We start from the raw sequence: 20,742 nt of genomic DNA on the forward strand, positions 1-20,742 counted from the left end.
CAATTTGTAACTCCCAGCATGCACTGATGAAGCAATCCATGGCATTCTCAGAATATGAGGGATCCCTGTCATTTTGGCATGGTGTTGCTGCCCCAACTGATTGTGTTCAAGTAGTCTATATAGTTTTTGTTGCTGAGGGTAAAATGGAGCATAAGATTGAAAGGTGTTGAAAAGTGTTGTGTAGGTAGGCTTGGGACCTATAGTCTTGATGTCAAAATATAGTCTCGTTTTAAGACTAGCCTACCTGGAGGCAGGTATTATTCTACTACTATGGAGTAGGCTACTTGCTGGTTTCTGGGCTTCTATGGCAAAATATAATTGAGCTCGAAAAAAATAATGTAAAGTCTAGCTTTGTCTGAGGCTTTTTCGCAGTGTCGCCCATCTTGCCTTCTGGAGTTTGCTAAGTTGTTATCATCGACTAAACGCATACTCAGTTGCCTACAGAGAGTGAGAGTAAGCAGGGGTCAGTAGATCCAAACAGCTCCTTTTTTTACCCCATGCCATAGGTTAATCCGGCTATGTTCTAAGTCCACAGACAAGCAGACATAAAGAATACGATTGTGGATACAAGGCAGAAAATAGTTTCCTTTGCAGAGTGTCAAGGCTCACTTATCTTTGTATTGAGAGGAGGAGTTGATGTCTTTGCACTCTGCCTTTTGGAGATATTCTGTGTATGTCCAACTAGGAGGAGCCCTATAGGGCAGACCCAGAACGCTGGAGGACTCCAATTGCAATCTGGCCTGGGAGTGCCTAATAAATAATAAAAAGTAAAAAAGGTGTTAATGCATAGGCTACTGCTGAATCAGTCCAGGCTGTAGATGGACTTTAATGACACATTTAAAAAGCTGTCAAAGTGGACACTGGCAGAAATGAATGTCACTAATACAGTTATCAGCACCAGCGCTATAAAGATCCACTGGTTTCTGTCAGCTCTGGGGAGGTGCAGGTGTCAGGGCATCGGGGTTGAGCTTTCCACAATGTTGCTGTTAAGGTTTTAAAGTGTCCCGAGGCCCTTAACGGTGGGAAATTCAAATTAGACAGAAGATGGGTCATTAATGCAGCGCAGAAAATCTTTTGTCTTTGACATGAACTGCAATGACTGATAACCATAAAGGGAAATGCTGAGACATAAAACCAGTTACAGGAAGAAAAAGACAATCATGTGCAGGGGTTTTGCAACAGCATGAGTTTTAAAGACATTGTTATGAAATGTTAGGCTAATTTTAGTTTAGTGGCAGGTGCTGATACTTTTTTTATCCAGCCTAAGGAGGTCAGATGTAGCCTATCAGGTGAATGTATACATTTTCCGAGTACGGGTGCATCCTTGTAAAGGAGACCACGACCTTGGGTTTTGGCTGAGTGAGGAGCATCTGAATGAAACGCAGAGCGCGCCCCCGGCTGGCTGAGAAAAGGCGCATCCTCCTCCTTTTCCATTTCAGTCACGCAGCTTTGCTCAGATTTGAGATGAAGCATGGAGGATGTGTGTTTTTGCATCAGTAGCCTAATTTAAATAAAGAAATTCGCGCTTGGCATCGATGCCTTTGCTCTATCTGATTTAACATTTGGAGGTTTATTCTAGAGCAATTACCTTTGGAGCGCGTCATTTTGGATAATCTGCATTGCTTGCATCCGACTGCACCTCGTCGAAGGACGTTTTATGCTTTTACACCCGTCCGTGTAATATAGCCTATATTTAGACTCTAACCTAAATATAGCCAATTAGAATTATTTTGGCTGACGTGGACACAGGGTCATTAATGATTGGCAATTAATGTCACAGCTGGCGATACATTGCGATGCTTATCATCCAACAGCAATAATGCTGCAGTACGAGAGCAGTATAGCCTAGGAAGGTGATGGACAATGTCCTGTCCAGCGGGTACACGACCCCTGCGCTCCTGGTCCTGAATGCAGCGGAGAGAGACACCTAACCGGGTGTCACCGTCAACCCTGGATGCTGCGCCGAAGAATGGGATACGCCGACCCATCGTCGGGTAAAGATATACTCGGCAATAGATCCCTTTGTTTTATATTTATTTGCGCATTTGGACTCGTCACACTATTGCAACAAATTCTCTACGGAAAAAACTACATTAAAAGGTAAGTGTCGATTATATCTGTTCAGTCGCCATTAACAAGTCAATTAGAGCGCAGGCCTTGCTGTCTATATACACTGTAAGGATAACATCCAGCTTTCAAAAGCATGCATTCATAGCCGTTTTGTGTGAGGCTGATTGCTCAGTTTTGATCCCACATATTAACTGCATAGTGAATAACAAATCATGAATGATAAAATGATAAATTGTTAAGTATAAATGGGAGTAGTCTGGATGAACTACATGTCGGGAGGCATGGGGAAAACAAGCTTTCGTGGCTGAAAAGAACAATAGCAATTAACCATCCATCTTTTTTCCCAGTGCATAGAAACAATTTCCATTGGATTTATTATTTTTTGATATTTTCTGAAAACGAAGCATCACATTCATGCCATACACAGTGCTCCAGCTGTGTATGGTAATGTTTTCCCTTTCTTTCTTTTTTCCCCCAAAGATCTTTATTTGATTTTCCGTTTCAGCCTTCTTGACTGGTCATAGCCTACATCTTACAGAGGCATCAGATTATCATAATGCAACTGAAAGCTATTGGAGCGGATGATGATTACAGATATCAACAGGATAAGGATGATGTGTATTTCTTATTGGTCCCTGTTAAATACATAATTTACCAGGCTGCACTCAGTGCACACACAGCCACTGCAGAGCCATGTTTCATAATACCTCTGCAACAGTATTTGTCTCCCTGATATGGGTTCTTGAGCTGGTTGGAAGGCCACTTTTGCACTCATCTACCCCCATTTAAAGACCAATTTATCCACTAAAATGCATGCCCTTTTCATTGACATTCTGAGAAAAATTTCAGTGTGAGACGAGCAGATGCTGAGAAGCTGGGATGTTTGATATTTAGGTGGTTAAAGAAAATCTCACCAAATCTCACTCCAAACAAAAGAAACAATCTGAAAACTTTATCCCCACCTCCAGATATTTGACAGACAGGACATATATGTTAACTTCAAAGCAAACATATATGTGCTGCAATCTGAAAGCTACCCACAGCTAACCCCTCCCCTTCCACCCTGCTGGGCTGGTCTGATGGTACTCAATGTGGATTCATGGCATCGCCACCTCTGCGGTGAGATGCATGAATTCGGACCCAACACACACCTTCCTTCGCCTGTGCCCCTCTAGGACAGAGAGAGAGAGAGAGCAAGAGAGAGCAAGAGAGAGAGATAGAGAAAGGGGGACATGCCATACAACAAAAACTAGTAGACTCCTGCAGCGGCAGCCATTTTGCTACAGTCTGACTGCATACACACCTCAGTGCAAGTGGGGGAGAGAAAGGAGGGAGATGGCAAGAGTGAGAGGGAGTTATGAAATGTGTGTGTGTGTGTGTGTGTGTGAGTGATGCAGAGAAAGAGGGAGAAGACGTCATCTTATGACATCTCTCCAAGCGTAAATAACCAGAAGTCATTGTCCACATGGGTTCGACCACACCCAGCCTCTTTTCCCGCTAAACCCGAGCATAAGAACAAGGTGACAGGCTGTTTATCACGCGCTCTTGTGTTTCGGTGCAACAAAAACAAACATCTTTGCAAATTACTTGAGGTGTCTAACGCTAGCAGAGGAGACATTTGGGTGCTTAGATTGGGAGAAAGCTGAGGGAATAACATTTCATCAATCTTACACCAGCTCACTTTGTGTATATGTCCATTGTACATTACCAAAGGGCAAAGGGCTGTCATCTGAGGACACCCATTAAAGTCAGACAAGTCATGAACTAAATTGTTGTACTTGATAATTTTGGCCATTCAGTTTCCATAGAGTCACACATGGTGTCCCATGAATCAACTCGCTGCCGGCCTTCACTCACATTAAGATGAAGTAGCGGAGAATGTAGGATTGTAAAATGGCAGTGCAGATTCAAGAGGGAAGCTTATTAAATGGTCACAGTGAGTGACACACTTCTGCAAATGAAGGCATATTAACTTTCAACTCTATTTGACTTGAAGAGGGTGATATCTAAAAATACTCTCAGCTACAAAGAGTAGCACCAAAGGCAGGTTGGTTAGGAAACATCCAAAAACATTGTGGCTTTGCAATTGCAACTAATAATTATCTTCATTGTCAGTTAATCTGTTGATAATTCTATATCTATATAACAGAAGAAAAAGTTAAAAATGCCTCTCACAGTTTTCCTTTCAAAGTTTCGAGAAGCTGAAACCAGCAAATATTTGGCATTCTTGCTTGATAAATAACATAAAAATATTATTATATTATATATATTAAAATATTATCAAAATGGTTGGCTTTAGAGTAAATACAGTCTAATGTTGTATGTGACTCTGTTTATGAGCCCTTCTTTATGCATCATTTATTTGGGTTATATCTCCGCAATTCTGAGAGGTTTCTGTGGTTCTTTTTTTCAGGGCTGTGTATGAATATATTGATTCTAACACATAGCAGCACATAGAACCAGTAATTCATCATTTATAAGACACAGCGGTTACACCATTTGTGGTTCCCTGGTAAAAGTTAAAGCAAAAAGGAAACAAGAAAAAGATTGAGTGGAGCTCAAATCTGTTTTCATAAATTACAGCATTACATTTCCTATTTTGATAAAGACAATAACGTGCCCAGCTTAATAAGGAGCCCATAGTCGTTAAAGGAAATAACCCTGGACATAATAAATGGACATCAATGTGTCAATGTGCCAGGCCTACCTTAAAACCCAGCCAAGTCACAAAATCCATTAGTATAAACGTCCTTCCTGCTTTCAAGTACCATTAACAACGCTCAAGGGCAGAAACAGACACACAAGTGCTGCAGAGCAACTTTGTTTGTCTGATCTAATGCTGAGATTACTGTCTGAACTGTGCTCATAATTAAGTCAATGGGCGATAAATGGACTCTTAATGTTTAAATTGAAACCACTGGATTGATCTGTGAGTTAGTGGACGTCACATGAGATTGATTAGGGTTTTGTTGGCAGCCACACTATTGGAAAATATTAGTATTGTATATGTGATATTGATCAAGTCAAGCTTTAATAGGCATAGTGTTTTGCTGATGACTAAGATTAATGGTATAAGTGACTAAATCTTCTGGTTTGATTGGTTGATGTTAGCTTTTCTGTGTTACAGCTGTCCTCTTTTAGGGACACATCCTAAACCAAAGCTGATTTTAGGATGTTCTGTTATGCAGCTGTTTACAGAGTGTTATTGAGATGTTGAAGTGGCACTCAGAGAAAGCGCCTGCAGATCAGTATTGACACGAGTCGCCAATGGTGAATGCTCGATCACATAATGTACCCAGAAAGGCTCGTCTGGTTCAGTTTCTCTGCTAAACTTATTACACCACCCACGGAGCACTCTCAGAAATGAGTCACACATGGATACTTGCATAATAATCAGTCGGTAATGGGAGAAGTTGTTATTGATATTCAGATGTAAAATGTGAATTGTCTGTTCACACATTGAAAAACTCCTAACCTTTCATATGTTGAGCTGATTTTAAAGGATACATATTGTCAACAAATCCCATGAAAAGACCAAAACCAAAAATAATCCCAGTCTGATATAATGTATTCCTCTGTGCCATAGGCCTCCATTTTTATCCCAAAAAAATATACATGAATGAGAAACACAGTTGCACTTGGTGACGCTTTGCTTCATTACAATAGTATGGTGGTATAGTACACCATCCTAGTGCTGTAAAAACTAGCCAGCGCACACAATCTGTGGCTGAAACTAGTCCCAAACAAATACACAATTTACTTCTATTTGAATGATGTTTGATATACAGTACAGTGCCCAGCTGTTTTAGGAAATTACTGAGCTCTTTTTAAAGAATAGAAATATATGTATGTCTTATATGCCGGCTTGACGCACGCACCAACATCAGGCCACTTGAGCTTGTTTTACAGTTCTGTGGAGGCTCCACGCAGAGCTTTTTTGGCCTGATGTTTGTACTTGTGCGCTGGTGCGTGCATTGAGCCGGCCATGTGTGTGTGTGTACGTAGGCTACGGCAAAAGCTCTGCCTGGAGCCTCCGCAGAACTGTAAAACAAGCGGCGCCGCAGTAAACTGCCGTGACCTAACGCGACACACACACACAGAACGTGGAAGGTGTGTTGTTGTTGCCACAGCCAGAAGACACATTTTGTTTCAAATGAAGCTGGAGGCAGCAAAAAAAAACACAGCTGGCTAAACTATTTAAAAATAGCGGGTTTGTTCAGGACACCCCCGTCTGTCGCTTTCACGTCACCTTTTGGTATCGGCTCAGCTCGCTTGGAACCTCGACGGAGGTGGTACTAAAAAAAGTACCTGTTGGCAGGTACCAGGGACTTTTTTTCATAATGGAAAACCAAAAAAGGCGAGTAGAGTCGAGGCGAGTCGAGCAGGTACCATGTAATGGAAAAGCGCCATTATAGGAACCAATAGGCTTGGGGCTGAGAGCCACAGACAGGCTGCTCATAAAGTATTTAGAAACGGAGTTATGCATTGTTGGTTTTGATCATTTTATGGGATTTGTTGACTATAACAAAATTTAGAATATTGCAAGCCATATCCTTAAATACACAATATATATGATTGAAGCCTTGATATTATTTAATTTTCCCCTTGTTCTCCCGTAAGGAGACTAAACCCAAAAAGATTACATTACTGAAAACAGGCTCTAAACATGATGAACTGATGCCCCTTATCTCTCTAAAGATTTGTTAGAATGCACAAGATTCTCATTACAGTAAGTATGAGTGCTTTATAAACAACCTGCACCAAATGGCCTCCTCTGATAAATTCACTGTGATGGTTATAATGAAAACTGATGCAACATAGGCCAAGATATCCTGTCTCTAGTAAAAATCCTACACTACATTTACGATAATGTAGCCACGAGCGTCTTTTAGACACAGATACAAATTTGTAGTCTCCATGTCCAAGTTGAGATATTCCCCAAAGACATCACCTTTAAAAGTAATATCTGGCTGAAAATATGGTATAAATCGTTGAATCTGTTGGCAAGTCTGTTGTTGGCATCTCTTCCTCAGCAGTAATTTGACATTCACAGCAACATTATGGGGCAGTGGTGGTTTAAAGGTTCGAGAAGCGAGCTTGTGACCGGGAGGTCGTCGGTTCATATAAAATCTGGGTGGGGAATGTGAAGAGCAGCGCTTGTCCCTCCCTCATTACCACCACTGAGGTGCCCTTGAGCCAGGCCCTTAACCCCAACTACCAGTGGAGTTGCTCAGTGGCCAGCAGATCAGACTGTGGTTGTACTGGGCAGCTTCCAGGTACGAATGTGTAACTGTGTGCATGTGATCAGGGTGTTCCTGCAAAAGAGAGGCTTCCTCTCAGTGAACATTTCCCTGAATAAATAAAGGTAAAAAAAAACAAATAAAAAAAAATGTTGGCAACTATTATTGTTCCCCCTTAAATCACTGTGGCTTTAATATATTGAATTAAAAGTCTAACACTTCTGCTTGCCAATATTACAGTGTGAATGTTTGAATCACACTCAGCATATTGGCAACAGCCCAGCATTTAAACCATGACGTCATTACCATTAAAAAGAAATCCATTCTAACCATGTTTGGTGCTATACTTTGATTTGTTTTTCTTGAGCCAAAAAGCTGGTCCCCTTAATGTGTGCATGTGTGTGTGTGTGTGTGTGTGTGTGTGTGTGTGTGTGTGTGTGTGTGTGTTTGAGAGAGAATGTGCAAATTTGAGTTTTATGAGTGAACACATTGGTTGGGTTGTATGTGTTTGACATTTGCACAGTAAGAACACTAAATCCCAAATAAACTGACTCATTTTCTTGCTAGTGCGCAACAGTTTAGCCGACTCAAAGGGGACGAGACAGGAAATTGGACCGGTCCCATTAATTTCTCGGATGATGGATCTCTGAAGCCTGCCAGAAATGGAAGGAAAAGGTACCTTTCCAGCGTGACTGCACTACACCTCTGAGAAAGGGAGTGAGAGAGAGAGAGAGAGAGAGAGAGAGAGAGAGAGAGAGAGAGAGAGAGAGAGAGAGAGAGAGAGAGAGAGAGAGAGAGAGAGAGAGAGAGAGAGAGAGAGAGAGAGAGAGAGAGAGAAAGAGAACACAAGTTTAAAATACATGTGATGACCCAGCCCTGCATGTGTGGACTGGGCCGCTGTTACACACAGCAGTTTACTCAGATGCTTTAAAGAGAATAGAAGCTGCAGCACATGTACACTTTTTTTTTTTTGCTCTACTTGTTTTGAAATCTGCAGGTTGAGTAAGTTAGCAGGGGTGGACTTCAACACATATTTAACTCTAACTTAACCTGTCTGCATGTTGACAGATGTTTCCGTCAGAATTTTCAGCCAGATTCACAGATCTCCGTAATAGTCACACCCTGCCTAGCCGATATTAAGAAGAAAAAAAAAAGGTAGGCCAGTTTGAAGGCATTTTTAGTATTTTCACAGAAACCCAAGAATGCCTCTTTCTTTTTCATTACTCTGAAAGGTATAAACTCTCATATTTTTTCAGTGGTGGTTGCACTTCAGATTTGCTCTTGCATGTTGTCTGATCTCGTCCACCTCGACCCCAGATCCCCATCCCCCCCCCCCCTTCAGAAGCTGGTTGAACCACGGTCTCCTGTTGATGTACTGGCTTCTCCTCGTACGTCTGTGTCCCATCCAGCACCCATCTCCGAATGCCTTGTCCTCCTCAATCTGTGTCTCATGTGTTCTGCATAGCTCTGTGTGTATGCCATGTACATAGTGTGGCCACTTCTTCTGCTCCCCCTATCTCCCCTTCTCACATCTGCATTGTCTCTCTCTGCGACCTGGATTTACCCCCTTTTCCACTTTATTTTCCTTGTTACAATAAGACAGAAAGGTGCCGGAATTGTTTTTGCCCCAAAAGGTCCAAATCCAAATTGCACTGAGCAGTAGATGTCAGTATCTGTTGTAACATGCTGGTTAATCTCATTCTGGATTGGTTTTGAACCAGCATTGTACGCTTAACCTAAGATGCCACATGAGATGAAAATCATCTCATCAAGTGAATTGCTCTCTCGTTTTTAGAACTACACAGAGAACACTTGCAAAGGTTTCATCATCTTAGCTAAAACAAGCATGAATAGCCCTATTCAGATATAAAAAACAGACGCTCCTCTCAGTAAACCCTCAGAAATACACTGCATCATCAGGTGGATGTAGACAACCAGTTTCATCGTTCCTCATTTGTACGATTTCACCCGAGCATCTTGTTCCTTTAATGCATCTCTCCACTGTAATGCTCGTTGTGTTTTAAAAAAAAAATTATGATTCTTTTTTTTCTAACTTGCTTCATTTACCTCCACAGCCACGGGTAATATTCGGCAATATTATCCATCTTCCAAAACACCACACTCCATCTACACACATCTACAGTATCTGACGTGACCAAAACCAACATTCATTCTTACAAATACATTGCAATTGCTGCCATTTTGGCATTTTATCCTGTCACTCTCCGTCAAGCATTGTACATGTAGATTTGAAAAATATATTAGGACATTTAAAGCATTCCAAGATTCAGATGTACCTCAGAAGGGGTCTATTTTAAAACTATGACCACTGTAGATATATCTGATTTCATTAAAAGTTAAATAGAAAAGTAAAATGATCTGTATGGATCAGTATCTCTATTTATATAAAACAAGTTTATTTAAACTCTGCCAGAGAGAGACATAGATGACTGTCAGTTTTGTGGCCCTCTGCCCCAACATAAAAGGTAAATTATAGATCAGGGCTAAAGAGAGAAAACCTTGGGTCAAAGTATTGACAATTAGACCAAATCATTTGGCTGATGTAAAAACTTAATGTACATTTGTCACATTTTAGTGCATGTTAATTGCCTCATGCCTGTGTAGCAAAGATAAACAGTAAATTCAAACATTTCAAAGGCCTTTTCAAGGCTTTTTAAAGTTTATTTTAGTCACATTGTATTAGAGAATTAGTATTAGGCAGCCAGAAAAAGGAGGATTCTTCCACTCTATGAGTTCCATAGATATCTATATGTATATGGCAATTCCAAATTTCAGAACTTAATCTCAAACATCTAACTTAGTGATCTAACTGAACCACTTTATCAGCAAATAACTTATACACATCCATCTACTAAATGTTTCAGCAAAGTGCCCGTAATCCCAAATTTCCTCTGCCCAACATGATAATAACACTGTTACACTAGTGGTTTCCTTCTTGTCTTGTCCCTTTCAACCTTCATCTTAACCACCCCCACCATATCCCAAAACACAAATGCACAAATTTGATCCAGACTGCTTTTATCTTATTGCATGTAAATACGTTGTTGTGCTGCAAGATATGAAGCATCAGTGAGTGCACGTATAAATGGCAACTTATTGACACTTTCACTGCAGACGCATTTTGTCATATCCACCAAAACACAGTCACACCACTATACTGAAGATATTCTTTTTGTTTGGTTAATGTTGACATTTTAATGTAATCAGATTCTTTAACTCTAGTTGAAAGTATGAAATTCCAAAAGATCCTGTTGGTTTGCATGAACATCTGTGCATGCGTTTATGTGCACAATTGTATCAATTAGTCCAAATGTCATGTTATTTCCAGCACAATTGACATACCGTATTACTTTTAAGCAGTTATATAAATGTAAAAAATATATTGTACTGCCTTACGCAAAAGCACTCATACTCATATCCATCAGACACTGCACTACTATCAAATCAACCATTTTAACAAGCTATGCAATGGAATTACTAATTTGCTATTTCAGTTTGTTTCTCTTCTAAATTAATATACATCATAACCAGTCAAATAAGTGAAAATATGAGAGGTAATATTTTTCTTCAGTTAGTGTATCACATTGGTTTAGGCTAAGATGTAATAGAATCTGGTGCAAGTGTCCAGTAAACTATAAGTTACAATCCTGTTTGTGACACCTATAATCAGTTGCATCACTTCTGTCATTTGTCATCCCACAATGCCATACTGATATTATTTCATAAAGACATTTTGAAGTAAATGTAAGCTATTTCTTTGTACTGTGTCTATTCAACACTGTTTTGTATATTGCATTTTATCTCCACAGTTTTTTTTGTTAATACTGTTTATGCTCTTTGGTGTGGAGAGGTTTAGGCCGAGGATGACTGTGTCTATCCCTCCAGGTATCTGGAAAACTATGATGGCTCATATGAATACAACTCCACTGCATGCAGGGAGCTCAGGCAGGAGATTATGGACGTCAAAGTCTTGACAATGTGAGTGTTCATTATGACGTAGCCCACACCTGCAGCGGACAACTCTATTTAGAGTAACATCTTTTTTCCCTTAGGTGACTCTCAAGCATCTGTCACCTGGTAGGTAGGGAGAAATTCATCACCTGTTTTATGATCTATACATATACTTAAGTTGCTAAATATCTTTCAGGTTTGAGGAAGCAAATATGTATATAATAAACTGTCACTTTAATCCTAAATAGCCCACAATATTGTCTGTGGGACCTTAAAAAGAATGACAGCCTTTAAATAGTTTTCTGTGTTCAGTGAGAACTGAAGCTTGTTGATTGTTGTCGAGAATATAGCAAGGCTAAGAGAGGACGGCCATGCTATCGGCTCTGTGAGGCTGTGCTTAGGCACAGCATCGCTTTGAGCAAAATGCTAATGTCAGAATGTTCACAATGACATTGTGCTGATATTAAACAGGTGTAGTGTTTAACATTCACTGTTTAAAGCTTTAGTGCGTAATATTTTATATTAAAGGTCCGATGTGTAGGAATTTCTCCCATCTAGCGTTGAGATCATATATCACAATCAACTCTCTTGCACCATGCAGTTCAAAGTACGTATTACAGCTACGGTAGCCTTCATGCTTCAAAAAGCAGGTCTCTTTTTCTTTTCAATATCCTTTTTTTTCTGGGCGACGAAGAAGACTCCTGTTCCTGAAATTTGGATTTTGAATACCTGTGGTCCTCCATGTTTCCCTGCCGGGGGCCGGGAAGCTACGATACCCATTAGCAGCATTAGCAGAACCTGTGAGTTTATCATGTGACAGTGAAAACACAAAAGGCGGAGCAGTATGTCCTGTTTGTCCCTTACTGGCTAACGTATTTCAAGATGGCGCATGAATATGGAGTGTCTACCCCAGTTCATGCGAATGCAAATGTAACATTTCAAGCCAAAAGGAATACTTGGAATTGATGGTGGTGGTAAATATTCATGAAAAAGGACAAGTTTGTGAACGGGCAACACCGATTTTGATAATAAATAACTAAACATGTTACACACTGGACCTTTAATGAACGTCAATTACATTCAAGCCATTGCCAAATGAGTTGATACAAAGCTAGTTAAGACTATCAGCTCCACCAAACTCTCTTTCTGTATTTCTCAGTATGGCTATGTTCAGAAACTAGTGTCGTCCGGGGACTTTCGCAAAATCGAGCGAAGATAATTACCTCTCTTGAAGAGTCCATCATGTTTTCTTAATCCTTCGTGTCCTCCTTGGCTACATGCAACTGCTGGAGGAGGGGTGGGGGTGGTGCGCGATCACGGAAGGCTGGTATCATGTGGATGCGCAGACAGTTTTGTTATCATTACTTCCTCATGGGGGAAACACAAACTATGCACTATAGCTTTTAAGTTTAACATTCTAAAATTAACTACCTAGCACAAAATACCAAGTGCAGCTGAAGATGATGTCAATGTCATTAGTTTTGCAGGTATTTGGTCAAGAAAAATTAAAATTTTCACCTGATGGTGGTGCTAGATGAAAACTCAAAGTTATTACAATTCATCCTGAGCGGAACATGAATGTCTGCACCAAATTTCATGGCTATCCATCCAATAGTTGTTGAGACAATTCACTCAAAAACATGTTAACCTCAAGGTGGCACTATAGAAAAAGTCAGGGATCACAAAAGTCATTAGGATTGATCGTCTGAACGAATGATCCTCTGGCGAACATGAATGTCTGCACAAAATGTCATAGCAGTCCACCCAAAAGTTGTTGAGTTATTTCAGTCTGGACCAAAGTGGTGGACCAACTGGCCGTCAATGCCATTCCTAGAGCTACCAACTAAAATACACACAACAAGAGACAATAGACGTGTGTAAATATATGATTGGCAGTATAAATGATTTTGTTAACTTCCAAGTTATTCAGTTTAAAATGTTATCATTGTAGTTTTGAAATGATGGTGAATTACAGACCAAAAAAGAGCTGTGTTGCCATTTCATTTCTAGAGTCTGGCAGGTCTTACATTCGATGCACATATTTTCCATGACTCAGACAGTAGCATTTCAGCTAAATTTGGCTGAGATGAGTTGAATTTAAGTTGTGACCATGAATGGATTTGACGACTCTTGAGCCTATGAATAAGTTATTTAACCAACTTAATCATCATTAAGTGATCAATTGACAGAGACTCTGTGTATCTTATAACCAGCAAGTTGCCCACTGCAAATCCCCACAATATACAAAATAATGGGCGAGAACAACGCTTACAACACATGACATCCATTTTATCGCCAACATTTTACAGCTGAGAGTTGTCACTCTCAACTATTATTGTCAGTTAAACTGCAGCACACTATAAATAACACTATCACATTATGGAGCAGATGAATGCCTCAGTGAGCCGGTTGTTGTGCTCAATGCAATTTGGGCAGCTTATTTCCTTCAAATATTGTCCAGTGACCTTTTGTGCGTGTCCCGCAGGCTCCCAAGCTTTAATGTCAAACGCATTCTGGGCGCTTGATGAATGGCCACGAGGCAGAGAAGAGCTGCTGTCACTCTGCTAGACAGTCAAAGTAATGGTGCCACTCTGCTCCCCAGAGCAAAACACATCTCCCAATCATCTCAAAGGAAATGTCAGTTCAAGGACAGCTATTTACAGACATGCTTGATGAAGCCACTGTCTTTGTATTAAGAAGTCTAGATCCAGTGCTGTCAGTAGAGCCATCACAGAGTAACCACTGCAATTTTCTGCCCCCTTGTTTGTCTTTGTGAGTCGTTTTTATGTTTCTTCAATTTACTACCCTTATAGAGACATTAATCGGAAAATACATGGCCATGGGTATCCTTCCTCATTCCACAAGTCTCTCTGCCTGTCTGCCAGGGTGAAAACCTCAGACCTGTTTGAGCGATGGCGAAACCTACAGGTGTGTAGATGGGAGCAGAACAAGGAGGAGACCAGCAACTTCAAGTAAGCATTACTCCGTCTCAGTTTGCACACTGCACATTTCTCTACTTTTCATTGTCTGTTTTTAAAAATGCATTTGGTGCTTTCAACCCATGTTCTAATTGGGTTCCTATACAGCTAATACTTAACACTGATTTATCACTTTTAGATATTCTAATTTTATAAGAATTGCTTATAAACAGGATGTTGAACCAAGGATATGTTTCAGAGGTTCACCACATAGCTGTTTGAAGTCTCAGAGACTCCAGCTGTAAATCTGTGGATTTTCATATTCTCTATATCTGTGATTGGTGTTGACAGCATTTTTTTTATGCAAGACTACCCCGCCACACAGTCTATTTTGACTTCTGTAATGGAGTTTTATAACAGCTTGTTCATAAGAGATCAAACAGGTGAGTTAGACTCCTGCGGGGTCCAATTCACGCGAAACATAAGTAGAGTCTTTATGTAGGATAACATACTGTAGATTTCTTCATCTGTAATTGACTTTTTGGCAAACAAAAGTAATCAATATTTGTTCATACATAGCCCTTTAACATATTAAACAATTTTAAGTGGTGCAATAACAGTGCTTTATGATAATTTCTGCATTTTGTCACCTTCATCAAATGTGAAAGCCCAGTTTGAGATCTGACAAAAAGAGAAAAAACATATATTTAAAGCAAAACAATTGTTTTATTTTGCAATTACTATTATATATTACTATAATAACTTCTTTCTTTCTTTGGTTTCCTCCTGAAGGATGTCTCTTTCTCGCTGCTGTAATGCTCCTTCCTTTCTCTTCACCACCAAGAGGAACACTCCTGCAGGGACCAAGCTGAGGTACGAGGTGGACACCAGTGGTATTCTTCCCATCACCAATGAAGTCTTCAATATGTTCCAAGATGTGAGTTCATCACCTGTTTATGAGAGCTTGCTGTTATTCTTACATTGGTCGGATGCTACTAAACCTGGTGATACAATCTTTTTGATTTCGAGAGCCCACAATGCTGTCTGAATTTAACAAAATATGTCTGTTTCATCCAGGACATGCCGTATTCCAAATCACAATACAAGAAATGTGCTGTTGTTGGAAATGGCGGCATCATCAAGAACACCAAATGTGGGAAGGAAATTGACTCAGCAGATTTTGTTTTTAGGTATACAAAAGTTTGTTTTTGTTGACATGAATACAAGTTGTTTTTATGCCAACAGAGCATGTAATCCCATAAAAAAGACCTATCCCTACATAGAACATTCTATATTACAGCTGAAATTTTGCCAGTGTAGTGTAAATAATGCTGTCTGTGATTGTACGTTATTGCACTGAATTAACTGTTGGTAAGCCCCACCACCCTTAGTTACTGTTACTGTTGCTGCAAGCTTTCTGTTCTCGCACAGTAGCGTTTACAATGAAAATGGCAGATCTACCTTTTTAGTAATTTTGAAACCCTAATTTCAGACATAGGAAGACGAAGACAGGCTTCTTATTTCTGGCTGGCGCAAACCCCAGCTAAAAATAAATTGTTGCTGGCTGGTTTTATCAGCTGTAGATCTGTTCTGATCTGATCTGTTGAGCTCCATGAGATCGATAAAACACTATCACCAGCTGACTTCTTTAAAGTTTCATCGTACTTGTTTTAAAAGGGAATGCTGTAAAATTGTCCTAAATGTGCAACTGATGGCTGTAACAGTACAGCTCCATGCCTCAACATGTGGAAAAATCCAAGGCTAGACAGGCCTGCCTTGCTTGGTTAAGGTTTCTAAGGTATGATTGGACAATTGCTGTTAAGCAAACAGTCGGTTAAGTTCGATTTATTGTAGAAGCCCAACTCCCGATCACAACTATTATATGATTAATTGTGCAGCTCAGCAGCATAAATTTAATCTCCTTATCAGTGGACTTGTTCTTGTTTTTTTTTCTCCAGGTGCAACATACCACCCATCAATGCGAAGTACTCAGCTGATGTTGGCACTAAAACAGATCTGGTGACAATAAATCCTAGCATTATTACTGAGAGGTACTGTAAATATGGGTCTGCGCGAGAAATCAGGCCTATCCCTCTCTCTCTCTCTCTCTCTCCTTCTCAATCTGTCTCTAGTCTCCTTCTCTTTTGGCTTTTGTCAACTCATGTTTTTCACTTCCTTTGCAGATTTCAGAAGCTGGAGAAATGGCGGCGACCATTTTACGAAGTCCTTCAAAATTACGAGAACTCCTCAGTGGTGCTTCCCGCCTTCTATAACACTCGCAACACCGATGTCTCTTTCAGAGTCAAGTACATGCTGGATGACTTTGACTCCCAGAGAGGCGTGTTCTTCTTCCACCCGCAGTACCTGCTCAACGTGCAGCGTTTCTGGGCGGTGCAGGGTGTCCGGGCCAAACGGGTCAGCAGCGGCCTGATGCTAGTGACCGCCGCCTTAGAGATGTGCGAGGAAGTCCACCTCTATGGTTTCTGGGCGTTCCCCATGAACCCCTCTGGCATTTTCATCACTCACCATTACTATGACAACGTCAAGCCACGGCCGGGCTTCCATGCGATGCCCCATGAAATCTTCAACTTCATTCACATGCATACTCGTGGGATCCTCAATGTACACACGGGGCAGTGCACGTGATCCCTCACTCCTCTGCTTTAATGTGGTTAAACTTTTTTTTTTTTTCAATCAGGTTTACATGTTGTGTTTTATTTCAATGAGACATGTCACTTTTCTCTCTATTTAAGGAGAGTTGGCCTCCAGAGCGTACACTTATTCCACGACACAGTGAAGGTTGCTTGCTTTCATTACCAACACACTTCTCTTCTTTTTTTTTAACAATGTTTTTATTTATTTCATACTTCTCTTTTCGATGTGTACCTTAATTTACTTAGCTAATAAAATCACAATGGTCATCTCCGACTCTCTAACCATAGGATGCTTGTTTTTAATGTGAAAAGTGGTCTTCATAGTGATGCTGTTTCTGTGAAGTTTTCTAGTGGCTCTGCTGTACAGAGGTGTTGTTTTCTACCCACTGTTGCACAGATATTTATGCTAAAATGGGTCGCAGTGGGTGTTTTTTTGCCCCCTCATTCCTCCTGTCTTCTCTTCTTATCTTGGACACTCTGTGGGTGTGGCAGCTTTTAATGTTTGTGTAAAACAAAACCTGAACCTTGATATTAAGCTAATATTTGAAAAAAAAGAAAATTAAAAAAGATTGTAACATTCAATTGTCTACTTTTGTAATCTATTTCCTATTCACCAGATTCACTGGGTGAATTTTTTTAAAACGCTATTGAAACGGCGGTTTTCAGTGGCCTACTTTCTCCCATCTAAAAATTTCCTCTGATATATCTGGTAAAAAAAAAAAAGGGTATATGAGAAGAGGCGAGGAGTGTTTTTTCCCTTTTTTTTTGGCTTGTCATGATTTTGGACAAAAGCCAGATAAATATTTTGAAATGACACCACCTGAGCAAAACGTTGTTTTCAAGGCCGTCTTATTTGTAAAGCAACATAGTACTCATAGTACTGTTGAGCCACCCAGCCTCTCGTGTCCTCTCATGTCTTAAGCCATGCTGCCTTATGAGATATCAAACCCCTCTATATGATATGCAATGCACACATGTGTTTTGCTTATCTACAAATACATTAACATCAAACTAAATCTTAATTTGTCTCTTGAATCAAAGGACATTTGGGACTCTAAGGTATAGAAATTCATGTGTGTTTCTTATCTTATATTCTATTGGAATTAGCAATGTTCCTGTAAAATCTATTCATAATCATGTAACAATCTGCATGACTTTACTCTATGCTTGGCTTTGTGTGTGCCTGCTTCAATGGTCACTGAAATATGTTTACACTTAAGCCTCAACTGGAGCTCACAGTGCTTTTGGAGATATGTATACGAACCTTTTCACAGAAAAAATGAATGGGTACGTTGAAATGTATAATAGTAGATGCAGTTCTCATTGATTAAAGATACACGAATGAAGATGGTTGCTGCCCTTTGTGAAGTGCTACAACACTTTTATTACTATTTCACCTTCCCCTTTGAACTGTGAAGATTCAGTTTGTAAGCATTGTGCATTTAAGCACTGGAAAGCTAAAATAATTATATTATAAATATATATATATATATATATATTATATTATAATTATAGTAAAATAATATTTTGTCACTCTTCTGTTCATGCTCAGCTGTGCACTTCTCCATTTCATTTATTTTGTATTTGATGGACATCACTGCTAATAATAATATTGTTTCTTTCATAATTTGCACAGACTATTTGTGTGTTTATGCACAAGATATATAAGTTCAGCAAATATGAACACCAAAAATGTTTTGGCGTGACCACTAAATTGTTGCACAGACACAACTGAATCAAGAATGGAAAAGGATTAGAACTGGTCTGTGTACTAAACAGATGTAATATATAACACAGTACTTCTTAACCGACTCTGGCTCATTCTTTTTAATGATATTGTGTTTGTAAATAAACTTGTTTGGATTTTCTCACTTATGTTTTATGGATTATTTCTTATTGTGTGTGTACATTACAGTGAGTGGGGATAGCATAGAAGCACACTGTATACCATACTTCTGGGATGAAAGTTGGGATAAATAAGTATGTTTGTTACGAAAGGCAAGTAAGTAATAAATAAGTCACTAGATCAGATAATTGACCTATGGTTTTGGACTGGACTTGAACCCCAACCTCCTGGTTGAAAGTCCTGTGCTTATGCACTCCACCAGTCTCCCTAACCACCAACCCACTGCGCATATGCACATACTATAAACACACATTCATGTATGTGCAATGGAAGTATGTATAGGCTATGCAAGTCAAGTATATATTTATGAGAAAGTGAAGTATCCATGTATGTGCAAGTGAAGTATGCATGCGTGTGCAAGTGAAGTATATATGTAAGTGAAGTATATATGTACGCACAACTGAAGTACAGGTGCTGGTCATATAATTAGAATATCATGAAAAAGTTGATTTATTTCAGTAATTCCATTCAAAAAGTGAAACTTGTATAATGTATACATTCATTCCACACAGACTGATATATTTCAAGTGTTTATTTCTTTTAATTTTGATGATTATAACCAAAGCCCGTCTACGGAAAGCTGTTCCACTCCCTATTCAGCCCCATTGTACCTACTTTGGTTGCAGTTCCACCAGAGTTCCACTGGGGGTGATCACGGTCCAGTGCAAAATTAATGGGACCCTATGGAGCTAGACGGCTAAATTTGTCTCTTTCGCCTGATTGTCGTTGAGAAATCTTAGATTTGATTGTAGTTTTTGCAAGTTCAACATGGATTATAGGTCAAAAGTTGAATGAACGAGTACTTATGCCCTTTCGATTTGTTACAGGTTGATTCGTTGTTGCCCATAACACGCTAGCATTCTGCTAATGAATGCTGATTGGTCAGTGAAGGACTGAATACGATCGGAGATCCCACTTGACGGCATCTGAAGCAGAGCCAGAATGTCAGAGTGAATATTTCAGCGTGGTCTTTAAAACATTAGCAAACCTCTTTCTAGCACGTGTATTAACAGGGAGAGTCATTGACATTTTAAAAAGCTTTTTAGAACAAAAAAGCGACTTTAAAAAAAACCTAACACCCAGCAGTGTGTATTTTCTTAGCCTCCCCTTTAGAATGCAACATTCAAATTACTAGACAAAAAATTATATCCTATTCATTCTGCACTGGCCTGTGAGTGCCCCCTATATGGAACTCTGGTGGAACTGCAACCAGTTCAGAAGCCGGAAGTAACAAGGGAGTGGAACTTCTTCCCATATTAGAAATTCTTTGTTATAACTGACAACTAATGAAAACCCCAAATTCAGTATCTCAGAAAATTAGAATATTACTTAAGACCAATACAAAAAAGGATTTTTAGAAATGTTGGCCAACTGAAAAGTATGAACATGAAAAGTATGAGCACGTAGAGCGCTCTATACTTAGTTGGGGCTCCTTTTGCCTGAATTACTGCAGCAATGCGGCGTGGCATGGAGTCGATCAGTCTGTGGCACTGCTCAGGTGTTATGAGAGCCCAGGTTGCTCTGATAGTGGCCTTCAGCATTGTTGGATCTGGCGCATCGCATCATCCTCTTCACAATATCCCATAGATTTTCTATAGGGTTAAGGTCAGGCGAGTTTGCTGGCCAATTAAGAACAGGGATACCATGGTCCTTAAACCAGGTACTGGTAGCTTTGGCACTGTGTGCAGGTGCCAAGTCCTGTTGGAAAATGAAATCTGCATCTCCATAAAGTTGGTCAGCAGCAGGAAGCATGAAGTGCTCAAAAACTTCCTGGTAGACGGCTGCATTGACCCTGGACCTCAGAAAACACAGTGGACCAACACCAGCAGATGACATGGCACCCCAGACCATCACTGACTGTGGAAACTTTACACTGGACTTCAAGCAATGTGGATTCTGTGCCTCCCCTCTCTTCCTCCAGACTCTGGGACCTTGATTTCCAAAGGAAATGCAAAATTTACTTTCATCAGAGAACATAACTT

At 39.9% G+C, this 20,742-nt stretch overlaps 1 protein-coding gene across 4 annotated transcripts; it reads left to right on the forward strand.

The window, feature by feature from the left end:
• Window positions 1-1,954: 1,954 nt before the first annotated feature.
• st8sia5 (ST8 alpha-N-acetyl-neuraminide alpha-2,8-sialyltransferase 5) lies at window positions 1,955-17,121 on the forward strand. Of its 4 annotated transcripts, XM_078271633.1 has the most exons (9): window positions 1,970-2,100; window positions 7,878-7,985; window positions 8,379-8,465; window positions 11,217-11,309; window positions 14,168-14,254; window positions 14,993-15,137; window positions 15,278-15,390; window positions 16,159-16,251; window positions 16,384-17,121. In XM_078271633.1, exons 1-9 carry the CDS (start codon window positions 1,970-1,972, stop codon window positions 16,844-16,846), a joined length of 1,320 nt encoding a protein of 439 aa, XP_078127759.1. In that variant the 3' UTR covers window positions 16,847-17,121. The 4 variants fall into 4 exon arrangements, with proteins under 4 accessions (XP_078127761.1, XP_078127759.1, XP_078127760.1 ...); XM_078271634.1 differs by lacking the exon at window positions 8,379-8,465; XM_078271635.1 differs by lacking the exons at window positions 7,878-7,985; window positions 8,379-8,465 and having other exon boundaries at window positions 1,955-2,100.
• The last annotated feature ends 3,621 nt before the right edge of the window (window positions 17,122-20,742 follow it).

The sequence above is a fragment of the Sander vitreus genome, chromosome 16 (genome assembly GCF_031162955.1).
Source record: "Sander vitreus isolate 19-12246 chromosome 16, sanVit1, whole genome shotgun sequence".
Taxonomy (NCBI): Eukaryota; Metazoa; Chordata; class Actinopteri; order Perciformes; family Percidae; genus Sander; species Sander vitreus.